This window comes from Miniopterus natalensis, chromosome 6 (assembly GCF_054644295.1).
Source record: "Miniopterus natalensis isolate mMinNat1 chromosome 6, mMinNat1.hap1, whole genome shotgun sequence".
NCBI classification, from domain to species: domain Eukaryota; kingdom Metazoa; phylum Chordata; class Mammalia; order Chiroptera; family Miniopteridae; genus Miniopterus; species Miniopterus natalensis.
The window spans coordinates 56,198,028-56,218,481 of record NC_142086.1 but is presented as its reverse complement, the minus strand read 5'-3'; the positions used below and the strand labels follow the sequence as shown (position 1 = coordinate 56,218,481).

At 50.5% G+C, this 20,454-nt stretch overlaps 1 protein-coding gene and 2 non-coding genes across 10 annotated transcripts; all 3 read left to right on the top strand.

The window, feature by feature from the left end:
• Positions 1-1,385: 1,385 nt before the first annotated feature.
• EIF4G1 (eukaryotic translation initiation factor 4 gamma 1) lies at positions 1,386-20,305 on the top strand. 8 transcript variants are annotated; one of them, XM_087818266.1, is made up of 33 exons: positions 1,386-1,482; positions 2,299-2,355; positions 2,578-2,670; positions 2,965-3,051; positions 4,160-4,336; positions 4,598-4,664; positions 5,733-5,845; positions 6,656-6,748; positions 6,949-7,015; positions 7,306-8,139; positions 8,372-8,460; positions 8,548-8,734; positions 8,821-8,954; positions 9,072-9,230; positions 9,389-9,577; positions 9,744-9,941; positions 10,165-10,311; positions 10,512-10,748; positions 10,928-11,032; positions 11,156-11,315; positions 11,520-11,623; positions 12,211-12,313; positions 12,580-12,682; positions 13,151-13,383; positions 13,526-13,644; positions 13,771-13,943; positions 14,258-14,383; positions 14,507-14,588; positions 16,116-16,214; positions 16,326-16,460; positions 16,573-16,654; positions 16,795-16,935; positions 19,683-20,305. In XM_087818266.1, the coding sequence occupies exons 3-33, from the start codon at positions 2,611-2,613 to the stop codon at positions 19,862-19,864; spliced, it is 4,785 nt and encodes a 1,594-aa protein (XP_087674392.1). In that variant the 5' UTR covers positions 1,386-1,482; positions 2,299-2,355; positions 2,578-2,610; the 3' UTR covers positions 19,865-20,305. The 8 variants fall into 8 exon arrangements, with proteins under 8 accessions (XP_087674392.1, XP_087674391.1, XP_087674389.1 ...); XM_087818265.1 differs by having other exon boundaries at positions 4,565-4,664; positions 9,392-9,577; XM_087818263.1 differs by having other exon boundaries at positions 4,565-4,664.
• LOC148092921 (small nucleolar RNA SNORD66) lies at positions 10,801-10,889 on the top strand. Its single transcript, XR_015714724.1, has one exon. It is a non-coding gene; the product is annotated as a small nucleolar RNA SNORD66 (small nucleolar RNA).
• LOC148092920 (small nucleolar RNA SNORD66) lies at positions 11,365-11,440 on the top strand. Its single transcript, XR_015714723.1, has one exon. It is a non-coding gene; the product is annotated as a small nucleolar RNA SNORD66 (small nucleolar RNA).
• Positions 20,306-20,454: the final 149 nt, after the last annotated feature.

The window sequence follows — 20,454 nt, the reverse complement described above, 5'->3', positions numbered from 1 at the left end:
GCCAGGGCTGATTTTTATTTCTTAGTCAGCTCAGGGACAAAGAGAAATGAGAAGAGTAGAGAAGGGAGCCATACGTGATTAAGTCATGGCACTTAAGTCACAGAATACTCTAGATCTGCATTTTCATTCTCACTGTAGTTCCTCTTCTGTGTATCTGTTTTGCTCTTCTATCTTTGGAGCTTCAGTTCTCATAGACAATGAGAATGAGAATGCAATCTATTCTGTAGTCAGTTGTGAGGACTGAGGTCACATAGGTCATATATATTAAGTGGCCATTTCATTATTGGTGCTGAGAAACTTTTCTTCTGAGGTTGAGGGAGAGGGGGGAGAGAGAACGAGAACCTTTGCTAGGTACCTAGGAAGCGTTTTAAGCACTTTCACAGGAATCAACTCCTTCAATCTTCACAATCCAATAAAGTGGATGTTATCATTGTGAGGGAAAGCACAGTGGTTAAAAGCGTAGACTTGATCCAGATTGCCTGGTTTCAAATCTTACCATTTTACAACTGGTATTAAGTAGGTAGGTAGTAGGTACATTGCCAGGTAGTAATTTGGATTAAAAGCCAGGCTATCTACCAGACTCCTGGTACATGGATTTGGTTCTAATATGGTCCCTTCCGGAGTCCCAAATTTTTTGGCTCCTGGGCAGCAGTTTTGGGATTACTTCTTCCATCGTTCTGAATTTTCCATGATTGATTTTTTACTCTCCCTGAGAGTGGCTGAACTTTGTGAAAGACATAGCACTCATATTAATTTCCTAGTTAGAATGTTGCAATTCTTTTAGCATAGCACTCAGTTTATTTTTTAATAGACTTTTTAGAGAGATGAAAGGAGAGAGGAGAAAGAGAGGAAGAGAGACAGCCATTTGTTGTTCAACTTATTTTTGCATTTATTGTTTTATTCTCGTATGTGCCCTGACCTGATCGAACCCGCAACCTTGGCGTGGCGTATCCAGACGATACTCTAACCAACTGAGCTACCTGCCAGGGCATAACATTCATCAATAGGTCTTTCAATGACCTAATCTACATTATTTTAAAAGGCTGTATAATTCGTATTTCCGTATTGGTACCACGATTTACTTAGGCAGGACTGAGTCTTTAATTTCAGTAGTTTCAGCCCTAGCCAGCACTTCGCCTAGCATTTAGTATGCACTCAATAAACGCTGGCTCAAAGTATGAATGAACTACAGAACTGCGGAACACAGACTCAGAGTTAGGGGGTCGGTCTGGGCATTCTAAAGTTCGGGAGGGGACACGGGGGCGGGCAGTGGCTGTCACATGACGAGGCGGAGCAAATCCCATGTGCTCCGCGGCGCCCGGCGCGGCTCCGCCCTTTGCGCCGGTCACGTGGGGGCGCCGGCTGCGCCTGCGGAGAAGCGGTGGCCGCCGAGCGGGATCTGTGCGGGGAGCCGGAAATGGTTGTGGACTACGTCTGTGCGGCTGCGTGGGGCTCGGCCGCGCGGACTGAAGGAGACTGAAGGTAAAGCCGCCATGTCCGGGCCCGACCCGGCCCCCCCACCCCCTCCCCCCGCATCCGCCGCCATCCGGGCCGGGACCCGCCACCCTGTGCCGCCGCCCCGGGGCCCTAGCTCCGCGACTCAAGCCCGGGCCCCCGCCCGCCAGGGCCCGATCCCCGGCCCACGTGTGCCCGGCCTGGCCCGGCCTGGCGGCTGGGTGGGGGTGGGGAAGCGCGGGGCCAGAATATGCGGTCCCTGCGGCCTGAGAGGGCGCCAGGTTCACCGGCCGCGAAGTGCCACCACGGTCTGACCCGAGGAGGCCCCGCGGGCTCAGGCACTACCGCTCCCGGCCCGCCGCCCCCTCCCCCCTTTGCGGCCCGGCCGCCGGGAAGTGACACGTTGTTCTTTGGCACTGGCCGGCTCTGCGCAGGGAGGGCGCAGGGGAGGGAGGCGACAGCGGTGGGCAGGGAGGAGCCCCCGGCCCCGCCCGCCCTCCAGGCCGACCCTCGCTTGAAACCGGCTCCTCTTCGGCCGCCGCCCGCCTGGGCTTTTACTGCCCGACTCCCGCCCTTCCTGGCCTCCACTTCTGGGCGGCGGCAGGCTTCGCCTCTGGCCCCTCGCGGGTGCCCCCGTGGCCACCCGCGGCAGGCGTGCCTTGTGTGCCCCTGGGCCAGGCCGGGAACCCGGTGTCCCCAGGTGGGGGGTGGGGACACCACGGCCGAAGCTGCTAGCTCCGTTTATGATCCGGGAGCCTGGTGCCAGCGAGACCTGGAATTTCCGGTCTGGTTGGTCTTGGGCCCCGCGGAGCCAGGTTGATACCCCTCACCTCCCAACCCCAGGCCCTCGGATGCCCAGAACCTGTAGGCCGCACCGTGGACTTATTCTTAACCGAGGGGGTGAGTGAGGGTGTTGTTTCAGCAGGTCAGGGGGGTGGTTGGAGGTGATGCGGGTTGACATCGTGTTGGTGGGGCCATAAGCTATATCTTTTCTGCTCCTTCACCCCTTTGGCGCCTCTGGGGCTCAGTGTGGGACCTAGCCCTTGCCTTAACCCCTCCCCCACTCCATTTGCCTTAAGCTTGGGTCCCTTCCCCTTTCCAAGCTCCACTCTTTCCCAACAGGTGTTGGGGGGACCCTGATGTGGACCAAATGAAATGAACAAAGCTCCACAGCCCACAGGCCCCCCACCCGCCCCATCCCCCGGACTCCCACAGGTAATTAGGGAGGAATTAGCAGAGACTGGGGTGGGGGTGGGGGAGATCAGGCAGCCGGTCAGGAACAGGTTCCAACCTTCTGGATTTTCCCACCCCCATCTGTGTCAGGGCAAAGTGCAGTTTCCTGCTGCCAAATTGGGACAGGGCTCCTGGCTGTTCCCAGGGGCTGTCATGGGGAGGGGGTATGTGGACTGCTGAGGCTCTTGACACAGATCTGCCCCCCTTACTTCACCAGCTTGGGTTTCTGCCCCACCCGGGTTTCCCCTCTTGCTGAACTCTGGTCTCCCCCTTCAGCCAGCGTTTCCCCCGGGGCAGACAGCACCGGTGGTGTTCAGTACGCCACAAGCGACACAAATGAACACGCCTTCTCAGCCCCGTCAGGTGAGGGTCCTGAGGGTCCGTGGGGATGGGAGTAGGGGGCCTGGGTGGGAGCTATGGAAAGCTTAAGCCAGCTTGGGCCTGGGATGGAAACTATGGAGGCCCTGTACCTGCCCCAATTTCCTGATAGTTGCTCTGTGTTCTTTCATGCGACTCTGCACTTTGCACTGTTGATTACTTATGGCCCCTTGGGGAGTATGTAGTCCGTGGGGGTGACATTACTAGGGGTCCTTGTACCATGAGAATTGGGGACAGTGCTTTGAGCTCTGCTGCCAACTGCTGTTTTCCTATTTCCTCCTTTTACTGGGAGGCTGCCATTGCTCCATTCCCCTTCCCTTCTTTTTCTTTGGACTATGGCAGGATAAACACTCCAGCTGCTGCTTGCCTTTCTCTGTTCCCTAAATTTTTCCTCACTAAGTGAGAGGATTCTTGTCCTACTTCCTTCATCCTCCCCCACGCCCCCAATCACCTTGGGGATAATTCTCTTCTTTCCTGTCCCCATGTGCTCTCAGGGAGGATTCAGGTCTCTGCAGGTAATACCCCCTTTGCTAATTCTGGACCCTCTCCTGGTCTTACCTTACCCTCCATCCTAGTCAGGGGCTAGACCTAAGGACTGGAGGCCTCAGGGTGGGGACTTGTTTGCTGTCCAGGTCTTCAGTCTGCGACTGACTGATGCATGTTAGGGGCTGAATCTTGCAGAGTGTGTCCCTGGGAACCAGGTGACCTTTGCATGTTAGCGATCAGTTCCTTTAGTACCTTAGGGTGGAGTGGTGCATGCTGGGGTGTATGTTGTCCAAAATGGCTTTACTTAGGCATGATGCATCTGGGTGTTAGGCCTCTGTGGAAGGGTAGCCTGGTGGAGGTGAATGAGTATGCATGGCAGTGAGGGAGAAAATAAACAGGGTTCAAAGTGTGTACCTCAGTGTGGAGGGCATGTGTGAGTACAAGAGGCCACTTAACCATCATTTGGTCAAGTGGGTCTTGGAAGGACTGTTCCCCATGCTCCATAACCCCTAGTACTTCTCTCCAGACTAGAGACATTACAGAGTGGCCATTTTGCTCTCCACTTCCTCCACTTCCCAATATCAACTGCCTTCCTCCCTCTTGACAGCACTTCTACCCTAGCCGGGCCCAGCCCCCGAGCAGTGCAGCTTCCCGAGTGCAGAGTGCAGCCCCCGCCCGCCCTGGCCCAGCTGCCCATGTCTACCCTGCTGGATCCCAAGTAATGATGATCCCTTCCCAGATCTCCTACCCAGCCTCCCAGGGGGCCTACTACATCCCTGGACAGGTGAGGCTGGAGGCTTGGGGACTGGAAGCCACAGAATCTTGTACCCCAACCCTCACCTCCCCTATCTGGACCCTCTAGTCCCATCTCTTTCCAGAGGTGGGACTTCCTTTGGTCATTGTCCAGAGTTGGCTTGTCCTATCTTGCCCTACATTCTCTTTGTAGTGTGATATGGTACTCAGCTTCCTCAACTCCTTCTCTCCCCTCCTCCTTCCCCTTCCCCCTCACCAGGGGCGTTCCACATATGTTGTTCCGACACAGCAGTATCCTGTGCAGCCAGGAGCCCCAAGCTTCTATCCGGGTGCAAGCCCTACAGAGTTTGGGACCTATGGTAAGCAGGGGAGGGAGTCAGGTGAGAGTGAGTACAAGTGAGCATCTAAACTCACTAATTCCTAAGATTCTTTATAGGCTTGTCTCTTGGTTTAGAAACTAGGGATATGTGTGGGTAGTGGGGAATTTTATCCTACTCCTGAGAGTTGAAGTCCTCTCCACCTCAAGGAATATTGGAGCAGGCACCAGTTTGAGGGCCTGTTAGTAAATATTTCCTGTGACACTCTTTCTCTGGTTGGGGGGGAGCCCATGTAACATGGATTTGGGAGGTTTTTGTAGCTGTTTTTCATTTATATTCTAGGAAAGGATTAGTCTGTTCTTTATGGCAGTAGTTTCCAAAACTTTTTGATCATCTATCAGGGAAAATTTTGGTTATGTACCTTTAACACATGTTATGTTTTTGTTTATTTATATACTTGCATAATTTAAGCAATACTTACGTTGCTTGTGAAAAACAAGTGGGGATTATGGATGAGATTAAAGAATGCATTCCATTTGGAAACCATTCCATTCCAATGGAGACCACTGCTTTAAGGAATTAATTTTTCCTCATCCTGGACCCGGTTCATAATGTTACTTTTCATTTCCTTGCTCCTGCACAAAGGGCTGGAGACTGGAACTGGACTCAGGTTGAGTAGATAGGGTTGGCAAATCTCTTTTTTTCATTCCCAGCCAAAGACCTGATTCTGTTTCAGGTTAAGTAGTTACTGCTCCCTCAGTATATGTGTATGTGGTGCTCAAGGTGGGGTACATAAAACATGTTACTAGGTAGAAGAGGAATAGACAGAATCCTGGTGGCTCGTGTGTGATGGGGAACGAGTCCCTGCCTATAAGGGGTGTGTGTGCCAGTGTCAGGAATTCTTGTAAACGCAGCTCAGACTGGTTCCCCTGCTTTGATAGACACCTATTCCCTTGGGGAGGAGGGTGGGGCAGGGCAAGGGGCCGGCTGTGGGTGATGAGAGGTTGTGGGGCTGGGAGGTGCTCAAGCAGGCATTTGTATATGGTTGTGCCCTGACGCTGCCACCATTCTTCCTTTCCGTGTGTCGTCGTCCCCCTTTCCCTCCCCAAGCTGGCACCTACTATCCAGCCCAGGGTGTGCAGCAGTTTCCCACTGGTGTGGCCCCCGCCCCAGTTTTGATGAACCAGCCACCCCAGATTGCTCCCAAGAGGGAGCGGAAAACGGTGAGTAGCAACAAGGGGCTCTAGGACATCTTGGAAAGGGAGAATCAAGGTCAGGCGCATTGTGGGTCAGGGAGCAGGAAGTTGAGGGAAGGAGATCTTCAGTTGAAGTGGGCAAAGAATGGGGATCTGTGAAGTGCTCAGGTTTTTTGTACGGTGTTAAGGTTAGTATAGAAGAAGCTCATGGGAAGGCTAAAGTGGCTAGTGGGGAAATTCCTGAGAGACCTGGGTTCTGGTGTCCATAAAATCTATGTTTGGTTTTAGGTTTCTGGTGGCTTGCTTTAGAAATGGTTAGTTTTTGTGGCCCCACCCCCACCCCCTAGTCCTGGAAGCTCTTGAGGCCTCCGCCTCTGCTCAATCCTCAAGCCCTGGGCGTGGTGCCCAGAATAGGGTGCCAGGGCTGGGGAAGCCGCTGAGTCACCCTGGCTCCACCCACTGGGTCTGGGCCCTGCCCCCAGAGATCAGGCCGACTAGCCACAAGTGAGCTGTATGGGTGCTAGACGGGGGTCCTGGGCCCTAGGGTGTGTAGCCACTGACTTGGGGATTGTTGGTGGGGCAGGAATGAAGGAGGGAGGGGCATTGTGATGTACAGGGCTGCTCTGTGAGGTCAAGGGTGTCTTAGGGGTGGGGACCAGGGCAGGGGCTACAAGAGCAGCCCGATGGGTTGACAGTAGAACTCACAGGGTTTCTGGCACCCACCCACCTGCTTCCCAGTGGGAGGGTGGAGGGTTGGCCTGGAGTCTTAGGTGTGGGGCAGGGTGGAGAGGTGGGCTCCTCCTGCTTTCCACTCATCCTGTAGCTTTCTTTCCCCAGATCCGAATTCGAGATCCAAACCAAGGAGGGAAGGATATCACGGAGGAAATCATGTCTGGGGCCCGAACCGCCTCCACACCCACTCCTCCCCAGGTATTGTCTGATAAGTAATGCCATGGCTGGGATGGCTATTATGCCTTGGACTCCCAAGTCCTGTGGTCTTTTCCTTCAACTAAGGGATTTATTTCCCTGCTTTCCTGGATTTCTAGGCAGAGCTAAAGTAGAAATGGCTCTAGTAAAGAAGGGTTGTGGGACTCTTCAGGGCAAAGTTGGTAACCCTTTGTGTCCTGCAGACGGGAGTCGGTCTGGAGCCTCAAGCTAATGGGGAGACTCCCCAGGTTGCTGTCGTTGTCCGGCCAGGTATGTAAGCATGTGGGGCAGAGCTTTTATGGGGAAGAGGAGTGTAACAGTCTAAAATGCTGAGGAGATGGGTGGTGACTTGAATCAGGTGCCAGAGAAGAATGACTTAGGTTTCAGGTAGTGGATTTTGAGGCTAGGTTGGGCTTTGGTTGAAAAGGGAAAAGGCTTAGGTGGGAGAAGATTGAGGAAGGGGAGTGGTAGGTTGGGAATGCCTTGGCTGGGAGGCAGAGGTGGAGGAACAGCAGCAATGAAGGACTTGCCTTTAATTACTCATTCTTCCTGTGGTGCAGATGACCGGTCACAGGGAGCGATCATTGGGGGCCGGCCAGGGCTGCCTGGCACAGAGCATAGCCCTTCAGAATCCCAGCCTTCATCACCTTCTCCAACCCCATCACCACCCCCAATTTTGGAACCAGGATCTGAGCCTAATCTCGCAGTCCTCTCTATTCCTGGGGACACTATGACAACGGGAATGATACAGATGTCTGTAGAAGAATCAACCCCCTTGCCCCGTGAAACTGGGGAGCCATATTGCATCTCTCCAGAACCCACTCCCCTCGCTGAACCCATACTGGAAGTAGAAGTGACGCTTAGCAAACCAATTCCAGAATCTGAGTTCTCTTCCAGTCCTCTCCAGGTTTCCATCCCCCTGGCATCTCCCAAGGTGGAAATTCTTCCTGAACCTAATGGCACGGTCCCATCTGAGGATCTAGAACCAGAGCTGGAGTCCAACCCAGAGATTTCTCCTCTCCCTCCCCCTGCTTGTCCCTCTGAATCCCCCACGCCCATTGCTCCAACTGCCCAACCTGAGGAACTGCTCAATGGAGCCCCCTCGCCACCAGCTGTGGACTTAAGCCCAGTCAGTGAGCCAAAGGAGCAGGCCAAGGAGGTTACAGCACCAGTGGCTCCCCCCACTGTGCTCTCTGCCACTCCAGCTATGGCACCTCCAGTGACTTCCCCTGCTCCAGAGGAGGAAATGGAGGAAGAAGAAGAGGAAGAGGACGAAGAGGGAGAAGCAGGAGAAGCGGAGAGTGAGAAGGGAGGAGAGGAACTGCTCCCCCCAGATAGTACCCCTATTCCAGCCCATCTGTCCCAGAATTTGGAGGCAGCAGCAGCCACCCCAGGTAAGGTGTGGCTGGATGGTAGAGGTGGGTCAGGCTGGAGGGTGTGGTTCCTTCTGCTTATTGATGATCTCTCATTTATGCCATTATGTCTGGGTCAGAAGCTCTGTGATGGAAACTAACAGCTAGATTAAAGAATTTTAAGTCTAGGGAGGGGGTGTGATGGCTGCTTTTCCCCCCTAGGAGTTAGGGGTACTATGTAAGTTATTCCTACTCCTTTTTCCCCCCTAAATAGTGGCAGTGTCTGTGCCAAAGAGGAGACGGAAAATTAAGGAGCTCAATAAGAAAGAAGCTGTAGGAGACCTTCTGGATGCCTTCAAGGAGGTAAGGGAGCAGATAGTAGCAGAGGGCAGAGTTTGGGTATGGAACAGTGGTCAAACTGCAACCAAATGGAATGTTCTGTGGTTATAGGCGAACCCGGGAGTACCAGAGGTAGAAAATCAGCCTTCTGTAGGCAGCAACCCTGGTCCAGAGCCTGAGGCCAGCAGTGTGCCCCCGCGGTCTGAGGAAGCAGATGAGACCTGGGACTCAAAGGAAGACAAAATTCACAATGCTGAGAACATCCAACCTGGGGAACAGAAGTATGAATACAAGTCAGGTATGATGAAGGAAGGGTTGAGAGAGCTGAGTACTCTTGTCAGGGCCCCAGGAGACAACAGTATGGTTGGTTCATCTGTCTTACAGATCAGTGGAAGCCTCTAAACCTTGAGGAGAAAAAGCGTTATGACCGTGAGTTCCTGCTTGGCTTTCAGTTCATCTTTGCCAGTATGCAGAAGCCGGAGGGACTGCCCCATATCAGTGATGTGGTGTTGGATAAGGTTGGTGGGCTTGAGGGGGAGGCTAAGTTTATATAGACTGGCTGGGCAGGAGCCTGACATCTTGAAAGAGCTGTGAGTAACACTAGCCTGTTTCTGATACCTTCTCTCTCTTCACAGGCCAATAAAACACCACTGCGGCCACTGGATCCTGCTAGACTTCAGGGCATAAATTGTGGCCCAGACTTTACTCCATCCTTTGCCAACCTTGGCCGACCAGCCCTCAGCATCCGTGGGCCCCCAAGGGGTGGGCCAGGTGGGGAGCTGCCCCGAGGGCCGGTGAGTGGGACTGGTTAGAGGGGCAGATGGGCAAGGGGAGTGGGGATATGTGGCCCTCTGTATCTTGTTGGGGAATGAGAAGTCTGCCTTGGAGATGTGTGGTAGTGGTGTCTCAGGTGTGCTGACTACTGTATCTTTTATCCTTACCCCTTGCTTAGCAGCCTGGTCTGGGACCCCGGCGCTCTCAGCAGGGCCCTCGAAAGGAGCCACGCAAGATCATTGTCCCAGTGTTAATGACAGAAGATATAAAGCTGAACAAAGCAGAGAAGGCCTGGAAACCAAGCAGCAAGCGGACAGCAGCTGATAAGGACCGAGGGGAAGAGGATGCTGATGGCAGCAAAACCCAGGTACCAGCAAGTTCTTGTTTTGGTCTCCATTCCTTTTCTTTAGGGTTTGCTAAGCCAACTTTGCCTTTGTGCTTCTGTCCATCCTCATCACTACCCTCTTCCGTCCCTCCCAGTGGCCTCCTCTTTTGAGAACCTCACTGGATCCTCTGTTCCCTCTCCCCACCAGGACCTGTTCCGTAGGGTGCGCTCCATTCTTAATAAGCTGACACCCCAGATGTTCCAGCAGTTGATGAAGCAAGTGACGCAGCTGGCCATCGACACGGAGGAACGCCTGAAAGGGGTCATTGACCTCATTTTTGAGAAGGCCATTTCAGAGCCCAACTTCTCTGTGGCCTACGCCAACATGTGCCGTTGCCTCATGGCGGTTAGTTTCCACTATTTTCTAAATCTTGTGGTCTGGTCTCCTCCTCCTTGAATCCAGCTTCTTGGTTCTCTTCATCTGTGTTGTTGATGGCAGCCAAGAGGAGGCAGAGCCAGAGCTGGAGGTCTTCCTGGGTTAGGTAGTTAAAGACTCGGGGGGGGGGGGGGGGGGGGAGGTCTTCCCTGCCCTGTACTAACCTAAATGTGACGGTCTCTTTGACATACAGCTGAAAGTGCCCACTACAGAAAAGCCAACAGTGACTGTAAACTTTCGAAAACTGTTGTTGAATCGATGTCAGAAGGAGTTTGAAAAAGATAAAGATGATGATGAAGTTTTTGAGAAGAAGCAAAAAGAGATGGATGAAGCTGCTACGGTGAGAGAAAACTACTAACTCTGCTGCTTATCCAGATGCTACTTAGCTGTAGAATTGGGGGTTGAAATAGTGGTTTAAGGGTTTCTCTGCCTGGGGACATCAGTGCTTGTTGCTGGGTACAAATCCAGATAGTGGAGGAAAGGGTTTTAGCCATGTGGCTGGGTATCTTTTTGATGTGATTTCTGTCCCATGACCGCCAGGCAGAGGAACGGGGACGCCTGAAGGAAGAGCTGGAAGAGGCTCGAGACATAGCCCGGCGACGCTCTTTAGGAAATATCAAGTTTATTGGGGAGTTGTTCAAGCTGAAGATGTTAACAGAGGCAATAATGCATGACTGTGTAGTTAAACTACTTAAGAACCACGACGAAGAGTCCCTTGAATGCCTTTGCCGTCTGCTCACCACCATTGGCAAAGACCTGGACTTTGAAAAAGCCAAGGTAGGGGTCTTGGGATTTGGAGGGGGACAAGCTGAAGTACATGAGGCCTGCTGTCTGCTGACAAACTCCCTGTTGGGCTATCATGTCTGGGCCACTGAACCACAGTGATGGGGCTGAGGGCCTATAGCTGGAGGTGAGGAATTAGAAGTTTTTGGTCTGATCCCTTTGCTTTTCCCTAGCCACGAATGGATCAGTATTTCAACCAGATGGAAAAAATAATTAAGGAAAAGAAGACTTCATCCCGAATCCGTTTTATGTTGCAAGATGTGCTGGACCTGCGAAGGGTGTGTGTTTCTTCCTTCCCACTGCTAGTTTGCTGCCTCTGACCTCACAGTCCCCAGTCCCTGACTGCTTTGGTCTGGTCTCTCTGATGTAATTATCTTGTGACTGGCTTCCTGTTCCCACAGAGCAATTGGGTGCCGCGCCGAGGGGATCAGGGTCCCAAGACCATTGACCAGATCCATAAGGAGGCAGAGATGGAGGAGCATCGGGAGCACATAAAAGTGCAGCAGTTAATGGCCAAGGGCAGCGACAAGCGTCGGGGTGGCCCTCCAGGCCCACCTATCAGTGAGTTTGAGACTACGATTGAGGAGGGGGCAATGTGAGGGGTTGTGCTTTCCATTGATGACTTCTTGTTAGTGCCACGTGTCTGGGCCACTGAGACCGCATGATGGAACTGAGGATCTGAGGAAGTGAAACTGGGGTCACTCCAAGGGGACAAGGCTCTTAGGCCTTACTCACCATTTCAATATTTTCTCCTTTTTGTCCCAGGCCGCGGCCTTCCACTTGTAGATGATGGTGGTGGCTGGAACACAGTCCCCATCAGTAAGGGCAGCCGCCCTATTGACACCTCCCGACTTACCAAGATCACAAAGGTAGGGTTGTGTATATTGGAGGGGGTGTTAGTAATAGGGTAAAGAGGGATCAAGGTAGGCATTAAACACAATTTGGGTCTTAGTCCCCTCATTCTCTGAGGTTGGGTAAGTGACAGCTGAATGGGTTAGATTACTAGAGACAGGACTGCCAACTGTAGGGGATGTGATCACATTGGTCCGGGCCACTTGTGTGTTCAGCAAACTGACTGACATACACACCAAATTAGGTCTATTCCCTGTTTTGTTCACCCCCCAGGTTAAGAATGGTTTTTATATTTTTTAATGGTTGAAAATAAGTGAGTGCTATTATGTGATGTGAAATTATATAAAATTTAAATTTTATTGTCCATAGTTTTATTGGAACTTAGCCACATTCATTTCCTTTATCCTCTGACTGCTCTTGTGTGACAACAGCAGTGTTGAGTAGTTGAAATAGAAACTGTGGCTGCAAAGCCTAAAATATTTACTATCTCGCCCTTTATAGGAAAGGTTTGCCTGGCCCCTGTTCTAGGCTGTTCGTGGCTGTGTGTGGCTGGGGGCTTTGGCCAGATCAGACCCATGACTCTTCACTCCCTTTCCTTCCTCAGCCTGGCTCTATTGATTCTAACAATCAGCTCTTTGCACCTGGAGGGCGATTGAGCTGGGGCAAGGGCAGCAGTGGAGGCTCAGGAGCAAAGCCCTCTGATGCAGGTATGGAGGCCACTGTGAAGAGCTAGGTGGTGGTTAATGAGCTCTCTCGAGGGTAGAGCCTTGTCTGTATGGGAGGTTTTTCTCCTTGTGTATGTGGGAGGCTTTCCGTATAGAGTGGTTAGGTAATACAGAAATCGTGTACTGCTTGGAGGGACTAAGGACTGAACTGCTTTAGTGTTGGGGCTTAGGACCAAGTGTCCTAAGCTGAAAAGTAGGGGAGAGGATGTAAGAAAATAGATTTTAATCATCATTTTCTGCCTCCCCAGCATCAGAAGCTGCTCGTCCAGCTACTAGTACCTTGAATCGCTTCTCAGCCCTTCAACAAGCAGCACCTACAGAAAGCACAGAAAACAGACGTGTGGCCCAGAGGTGAGGTTTCCTAAGTGTCTGTTTTTCACACACACGGAGGATACCATGATTGGGTTTGGGTTATTGCCATGGGAATCCTCACACATAACTGTAATGCTCAGAGGCCCTAGCTGAGCATGGGGCATATTCCTGATGCCAAGAACAAGGCCTGATGGTTGCTCAGCATGTTGGGTAGTTTTAAATAGAGAGTGCCTCTATTTATTTTATTTTTATTTTTTATTTATTCATTTATTTTTTAAACAGATCTTTATTGATTTCAGAGAGAGGAAAGGAAGGCAGAGAGAGAGAGATAGAAACATCAATGATGAGAGAGTCATTGATCGGCCGCCTAGCCCGCAACCCGGGCATGTGCCCTGACTGGGAATTGAACCCCGATCTCCTGGATCCTAGGTCGATGCTCAACTGCTGAGCCATGCCCGGCCGGGCAAGAGAGTGCCTCTATTTAAAGACGATGTGCCTTTCTTCCAGGAGTAGCTTGAGTCGGGAACGAGGTGAGAAAGCTGGGGACCGGGGAGACCGCCTAGAGCGGAGTGAACGGGGAGGTGATCGTGGGGACCGGCTTGATCGCTCTCGGACACCTGGTACCAAGCGGAGCTTCAGCAAGGAAGTGGAGGAACGGAGTAGAGAGCGACCTTCCCAGCCTGAGGGTTTGCGCAAGGCAGCCAGTCTCTCAGAGGATCGGGACCGCGGGCGGGATGCTGGTAAGGGGTTTACAGAGGAAGGGAAGGGAATGGTGTGGGCTAGTTTGGGACTAGCCAGTCCCTAGATAGTCCTTCAGAGCTCCAGATGTTTGCAGGAAAGACTGGAACTAAAGAGTCTCTGATCTGTTTTATACCCCCTCAGTGAAGCGAGAAGCCACTCTGCCTCCCATGAGCCCCCCAAAGGCTGCACTCTCAGAAGAGGAGATGGGGAAGAAATCCAAGGCCATCATTGAGGAATATCTCCATCTCAATGACATGAAGGTTGGTATTGGGAAGGGTCTGAGTGATGGCAGAGTGGGCAGAGATCCTATGCTGCCTGGTATACAGTGTAGGGTCTGGGACAGACACTGACTGCTCGCTTTCTCTTATACTCTGTGTCCCCTGCAGGAGGCAGTGCAGTGTGTGCAGGAGCTGGCCTCACCTTCCCTGCTTTTCATCTTTGTGCGGCATGGCATCGAGTCCACACTGGAGCGCAGTCCCATTACTCGTGAACATATGGGACAGCTGTTGTACCAGCTGCTCTGTGCTGGGCACCTTTCCACTGCTCAGTACTATCAAGGGTATGACCGACTTCTGTGACACCTTCACTTTTACAAACCCACACATTTCCATCCTTTGTAGCACCGGTGGAACCTTGGGGGGGAAACGTAGGCTCCTCAACTATCCTGGTGAACATTATTTTTGGCAGGGATGGGAGGTTGAGCCATCTAAGGACAAAAAGGTGTTCTTAGCTTGAGATAATTGCCCCATATTTAGGAAGTGTTCCTGATGGGCTTCACAGTTGATCCTTTAGTCATGCCTTGTTGCCCCAGAAGGAGGGTGGACTCTTGGCTCTTCTTTCCTAGAATGCCCTGACTTTGAATTCCCTTTGCAGGCTGTTTGAAATCCTAGAATTGGCTGAAGATGTGGAAATTGACATCCCACACGTGTGGCTCTACCTAGCAGAACTGGTGACACCAACTCTGCAGGACGGTGGAATACCCATGGGGGAGCTGTTCAGGTGAGACAGGAAGAAGGGGGAGTGGAGAGGGAGGGATGGTGGTCAGGGGAGGGCTGGTTTGGGGAGGGGTTGGGTAGTATGTTGAGGGCTTTGGAGGCTGTCAACACTGGAGTTTTCTTATAGGGAGATTACAAAACCCCTGAGGCCCCTGGGCAAAGCTGCTTCCCTGTTGCTGGAGATCCTGGGGCTCCTTTGCAAAAGCATGGTAAGTGAGAGCCTTTCATGGGTGATGTGTTCAGGATTGCTCTTTCCACTGTGTGGTTTTGGCTACTTGCGGTGACACTGGAGCCTCTCATGGTCCTTTGGTGGGATGGAGTTAATGGGGGTAGATGGTAGTGCTGTGTTAGTATTTGAGAGAGGCTGGTATTCCCTCAGACCAGTTCCTTTTATGAGTTCTGGCCAAGGTTGGAGAATGGGAATCTAGGACCCTAGACCCTTGATTGATTGATTGATTCATTCATATAGTTTTTTTGGGGGGAAAAAAAGATAAAAACACACACCAACATTTACTACATAGTGGGCATTGATAATACAACCGTGAATAAAACACAGGAAAGAAGTTGGAAGAGGGGAAAAAAAAAATAAATTTCAGCTTAAAAACAACTGTGTGAAGTTAAACATGAAATAAAGTGGTTGAGATCAAGTGTACTGTGAGGTTGCAAAGGAGTGTCTTGATTGATAGTGTTCCTGACAGTATACTTTCCTGGAAAGGCACTAAAGCTACCTGGTGTGAAAGTTAATTGGTGACTAGCAGGTGGAAAGGTGGGAAAGGCAAGCTGCGTGTGGTGCTTAGTAGTAGTGAGGTTGGAAAGTACAGTTTCAGAAGAGTTCAGCTACCTGTAGCCCAGAGGAATGAGGCCGTCAATTGAAAGGAATTGTTCTTTCAGCTTCATATTAATCCTTTTAGGTAGGAATATGTACCAGGATAATTTCTGTTTAAAAAAAAGGAAAAGCATATTGAACTACTTATATATTTTCATTGAATCTAAGGTGACGTAGATTATAGGATGTATTTATGCTCTGCTAAGGAAAAAAAAGACAGTCATATTAAATGTAATATTTCAACTGCGAGAACTCCATTTTAGTAGTGTTAAAATGGGCATCCTTAAAATTCATGAACTATAATAACCTTAAGGGTTGATGTCATTATTTTGAATACACGTTATTATAAAAGTGATACCTTCAGAAACTCTTGCCTTGTAGAGAATATGGGTTCAGCCTGCTGTTTTTATGAGGATTCTGATTTGTGTTGGGGGTGGGTAGGTATATATGCTTCTAAAACTTTCTGGACTTTGGAACCAAGTAAATGTACTTGTTAGTTGTCCTTTCCCAAAAGCATTTGTTACTTAAAGTAGTGAAAAACTAAACTATTTTAGAAAAAAATGTTGATGAGTGTGGAAGGCTGGGATGAGATGTATATTTGGATTTGGTTGTTTACCTTTTACGGTCCAGTAATTCTTTGAGAATCTTGATATCTTTCTTGGAGCCTCTTAGGCCATTTCCCCCAACCCGCAGTATTATTGTGGATGAGTTCTTGTGTCTATGACTGATGTCTATGCCTGGTACTACTAGACTAATCATGGAGGGACTGCCTGTTAGTACCTCTATAGCATCCTGAGTTTCTGTCTAGCACCGAGTGGCCTTTTAGTAAATATTTGGTGGATGCCATTTGTGGTGGTGTTTGATTCTTAGAGAGAGAGCGGAGTTGCTGAGTTGGTCTTGTGTTTTCCAGGGTCCCCAAAAGGTGGGGGCGCTGTGGCGAGAAGCTGGACTCAGCTGGAAAGAATTTCTACCAGAAGGCCAGGATGTTGGTACATTCGTCACTGAACAGGTTTGTGGCTGGAATTAGGATAACTCCATTTGGGGCTTGCTGGTCTTTTCCTTCCCTTATCTCAGTCACATGGTGTGCTTACCTCTTGACTGTTGGCTGTTTTTGTTGCAGAAGGTGGAGTATACCCTGGGAGAGGAGTCAGAAGCTCCTGGCCAGAGGTTGCTCTCCCCTGAGGAGCTGAGCAGGCAGCTGAAGAAGCTGTTGAAGGAGGACAGTAGTAACCAGCAGGTGTTTGACTGGATAGAGGTATGTTTCTCTTGATAATGGGAAAGCAGGATAAAAGAGAAGTCGTTCTTGGTGTGGTGGTGGGGGCAGAATTCAGAATTTATGGGCCATGTGTTTTCTTTCTCCTGCATAGGCCAACCTGACTGAGCAGCAGATAGCATCCAACACATTAGTTCGAGCCCTCATGGAAACTGTCTGCTATTCTGCAATTGTCTGTAAGAGGAGCCAGGGACATGGTGGGGCAAGGGTGGGCCCAACAGACAAATGGAGGGAGGGAGGTTTTGGTCTTTGCCTCCTAGTTCTGAACCAGAATGAGGGTGCATTATTCCACTTATCCCTGTCTTTCTTCCTGTAGTTGAGAATCCCCTCCGAGTGGATGTTGCGGTGCTGAAAGCACGAGAGAAACTGCTACAGAAATACCTATGTGATGAGCAGAAGGAGCTGCAGGCACTCTATGCCCTCCAGGCCCTTGTAGTGACCTTAGAACAGCCCCCCAGTAAGAGCCAGGCTGGAGGGTTGGGGTTGGGGTGGAAGAACTGCCAGATAGCGGGGGCAGCCATGGAAAGGTGGGTGGTCATTGGAGAGCAAAATGTTCTGATGGTTGATTCCTTCCCTCTAGTGTTTGTTTCCTTGTCTACAAATGGGAGGAGTTAGACTCAGCCTCGAAGGTTGACTACCTGTTTTGTGCTTAGCCAACCATTAGATGCCAGGAGTACAGAGCTGATAAATGATAATGTTTCCCTCTGCCTGGCACAGGATTGAGATGCTTTGTTGCCTCATTTAATCTCATAACCATTGTTTAGAATAGATGGTGTTCTCTTTTCCATTTTGGGAGACTTAGTGTTAGGTTAACATGCCTGAGGTTATGCATTCCGCAGATAGGTATGTCCGGGGGCCTGAGATATTAGCAATGAGTACATCAAGCACAGTTCCCATGTTGGCCGGAATCTGTAACAGTGATGAGTATTGGAAGATGGGTCCTGCGGGGTTCCCGTGCCCTCTGGGGGAGTATACCTAGTTTAAGGGATAAGTGACAAATGGAAGTGAAGTGACAAATGGGCGGGAGACTTGGAACAAAGGAGAACTATGTGTAAAGGTCATGAGGTAGGAAGAACTGGACACAAGGTAAAAGAACTTGAAGGAAGACCATTGTGGGAGAGCATAGTAACCAGTCATGAGGCAAAATGGGGTTGGAGAGATGACACCAGCTGTGTCACACAGGTCTGTGTGAACCATCGGATGAGTTTTGGTCTTTAGCCTAAAGACAGGAAGAGACCTTTGAGGAATTTTAAGCAAGGAATTAAAAAATTCTAATTCAGTTTTTAGATTATCCTGGCTATTAGAGGAAGAGTGGTTTGGAATGGGGGTGAGTGTAAATGCGGTAGGATCAGCCAATCAGGAATGTGTTGGTAGTGGCTCAGTCTGGTTGGTGGCAGTGAAGTTGGGAGAGGACTGGGCAGGTTTGAGATATACACTGGCCTGAGATAGGGTGATGAGAGATCGGAAGTCATATGCCTCCCAGATGGTTTTTTAGTAGGTGAGGTGATAGTGTGGTACCATCCACTGGGTGGTAGAGAACACTGGATCAAGTTGAGCTTGGCCATATTGAGTTTTTGGTCTGTGGGTTGGGTAATCAGAGATGTTGGTAGACAGCTAGAATTCATTTGGAAGGGAAGAGGTCAGGGCTGGATGTCTCTCTCTGAGTTGCTAACACAGGGCAACAACACATGCAAGTCACAAGAAGATACATGATTGCTTGAGAGAGTGATGAGGACCTGAGATAGAGCCTTCAGGTGAAGGACCCACAGATAAGGACCAAAGGAAGATGGCCCTATAATGGGCAGTAATTTTAGGAGGGGGAAGTGGTCAGTAATGCTAGCTGCTGCTTAAGAGCTCCATGAGAGGAGACCTGAAAGTTAAGGGTTTCTGCAGTTTAAAAAGATGGAAGCCACCCTGGCAGTATCATTTGCTGGAGCATGGGGCAGGCTCTTAGTGGAAAAGGACTGAGTAATACTTGACTGAGAAAGGAAAACCAAATGTAGACAAAAATCTTTGAATTCAATCTCTGGTCAAAAGACAAAAATACTTTGGTTATAAGAGAAAGTGGTTGTAAAGGAGGCCTTTTGTGTTGAGATGGGAGAAACATGGGCTTGAAAATACAGTGCAGAGTGAATAATTGATTGTATAGGATCCCCAGGATGGGTGTACATAGGATTTGGAGCACAAATTTGGGATAAATGATGTACTGCTGTCATTACTGTGGGATGGGGGTGGGAGGCTGTCCACAGGGATGCACTTGTAGATTTGAGGGTATGTGTGCTCCAAGGAACATCCTGGCTTGTAGCTTCTCTAGAGAGAGAGAGAAATATTGATTTGTTTGTTCCACTTATTTATGCATTCATTGGTTGATTTTTGTATGTGCTCTGACCGGGGATTGAACCCACAACCTTGGTGTATTGGGATGATGCTCTAACCAACCAAACTACCCAGTCAGGGCAATATTCATTTCTTTATTCAGAAGTAGTATATTCACTATTCAGCCTCCTTTTGCCTTTAGGAATGTCAAGTTGCTTTGGAAATACTGGCAGTGCAGTGTGGGGAAGGAAGTAGATTGTGTTCAGGGTTATTGGACAAGTGCTTGGGTAGGCTAGGGGTGAGGGAGAAAAGGGTCAGAGCAGGGGTGCTTGAGTTGAGCCCAAAGGAATTCACTAGGAAGGTGACAAAAGAAAGGCTGTTCCCAGCAAAAGATGTAGCACACATAAAAGTGTCAAGGCCAGAGAGGGTATATATGTTCAGGAGATGGGAAAGTAAGAGGAAGTTGGGGTCAGGTTTGTCCAGATCTGTAATGGGCCAGTGGATGTTCTGGGTTATACCCTTGACTTGTGAGTGATATATTTGGGACTTTTGTGATTCCCCAAATTCAGGAGTACCAATTTTACAGATTTTTTCCCCCCCATTAAATGTATCATGAGTGAAGAAATTTGAAGCTGCCGAGGTGAGTGAAGCTAGGCAGATTTGTAAGATTTGGCTAAGCGGTTCATTCCTGCATGCCAGTCTCCTCGGTCATGAGATTAGCATCCTGTCAAAGACCTAGTTACTCTGAAATGGTCAAACATACAACTGTCTGGACAGTGGGTCAAGCTCCTTGTTTTAACAGTGGAGCTTCGGAGGGAGGGATTCCTGGGGGTGGGATGGGGTAGCTGTGGGCAGCACACCTCTTATATCTGTCCTGCCTATTTGCAGACCTGCTTCGGATGTTCTTTGATGCGTTGTACGATGAGGACGTGCTGAAGGAGGATGCCTTCTACAGCTGGGAGAGTAGCAAGGACCCCGCTGAGCAGCAGGGCAAGGGCGTGGCCCTTAAATCTGTCACAGGCTTCTTCAAGTGGCTTCGTGAGGGGGACGAGGAGTCCGACCACAACTGAGGGCCGGTTGGGGTCGGGGACTTGGAACCCCGTGGACACTCGGATGGCCCAGCCAGCTGCCCGGACTGCAGGGGGGTCAGCAGCAGCGGCGGTGGCAGTGGGTGCCTGTAGTGCGATGTGTCTGAGCTAATAAAGTGGCTGAAGAGGCAGGATGGCTTGGGGCTGCCTGGGACCCCCTCCAGGATGCTGCCAGGTGTCCCTCTACTCCCCCCTGGGGCACAGAGATATATTATATATAAAGTCTTGAAATTTGGTGTGTCTTGGGGGGGGCACCACTGCCTGCCCCTGGGGTCCTTTTTTTATTTTCTGAAAATCACTCTTGGGACTGCCGTCCTCGCTGCTGGGGGCATATGCCCCAGCCCCTGCACCACCCCTGCTGCTGCTTGGGCAGGGGGAAGGGGGGGCACGGTGCCTGTAATTATTAAACATGAATTCAATTAAGCTCACTGCCTCTCTGCTTTATGGCCTTCTCCCTCTGGAGAACGGGTATGGATTGGTGGGCAGCCTCCTTTCCAGAGCTGGCACTACAGCACAGTTTTCCTACAACTTGGCACCTCTCTTGCCTCTTCCCCTGTCCATGATTACGGGAG

Coding starts and splice junctions, on each gene's coding strand:
- EIF4G1 (XM_087818264.1), top strand. CDS start 2,611: ATGAACAAAGCTCCACAGCCCACAGGCCCCCCACCCGCCCCATCCCCC. Junction 8,955..9,071: donor GTGATGTGGTGTTGGATAAG/GTTGGTGGGCTT, acceptor CTCTCTTCACAG/GCCAATAAAACACCACTGCG. Junction 16,215..16,325: donor GTACATTCGTCACTGAACAG/GTTTGTGGCTGG, acceptor TTTTTGTTGCAG/AAGGTGGAGTATACCCTGGG.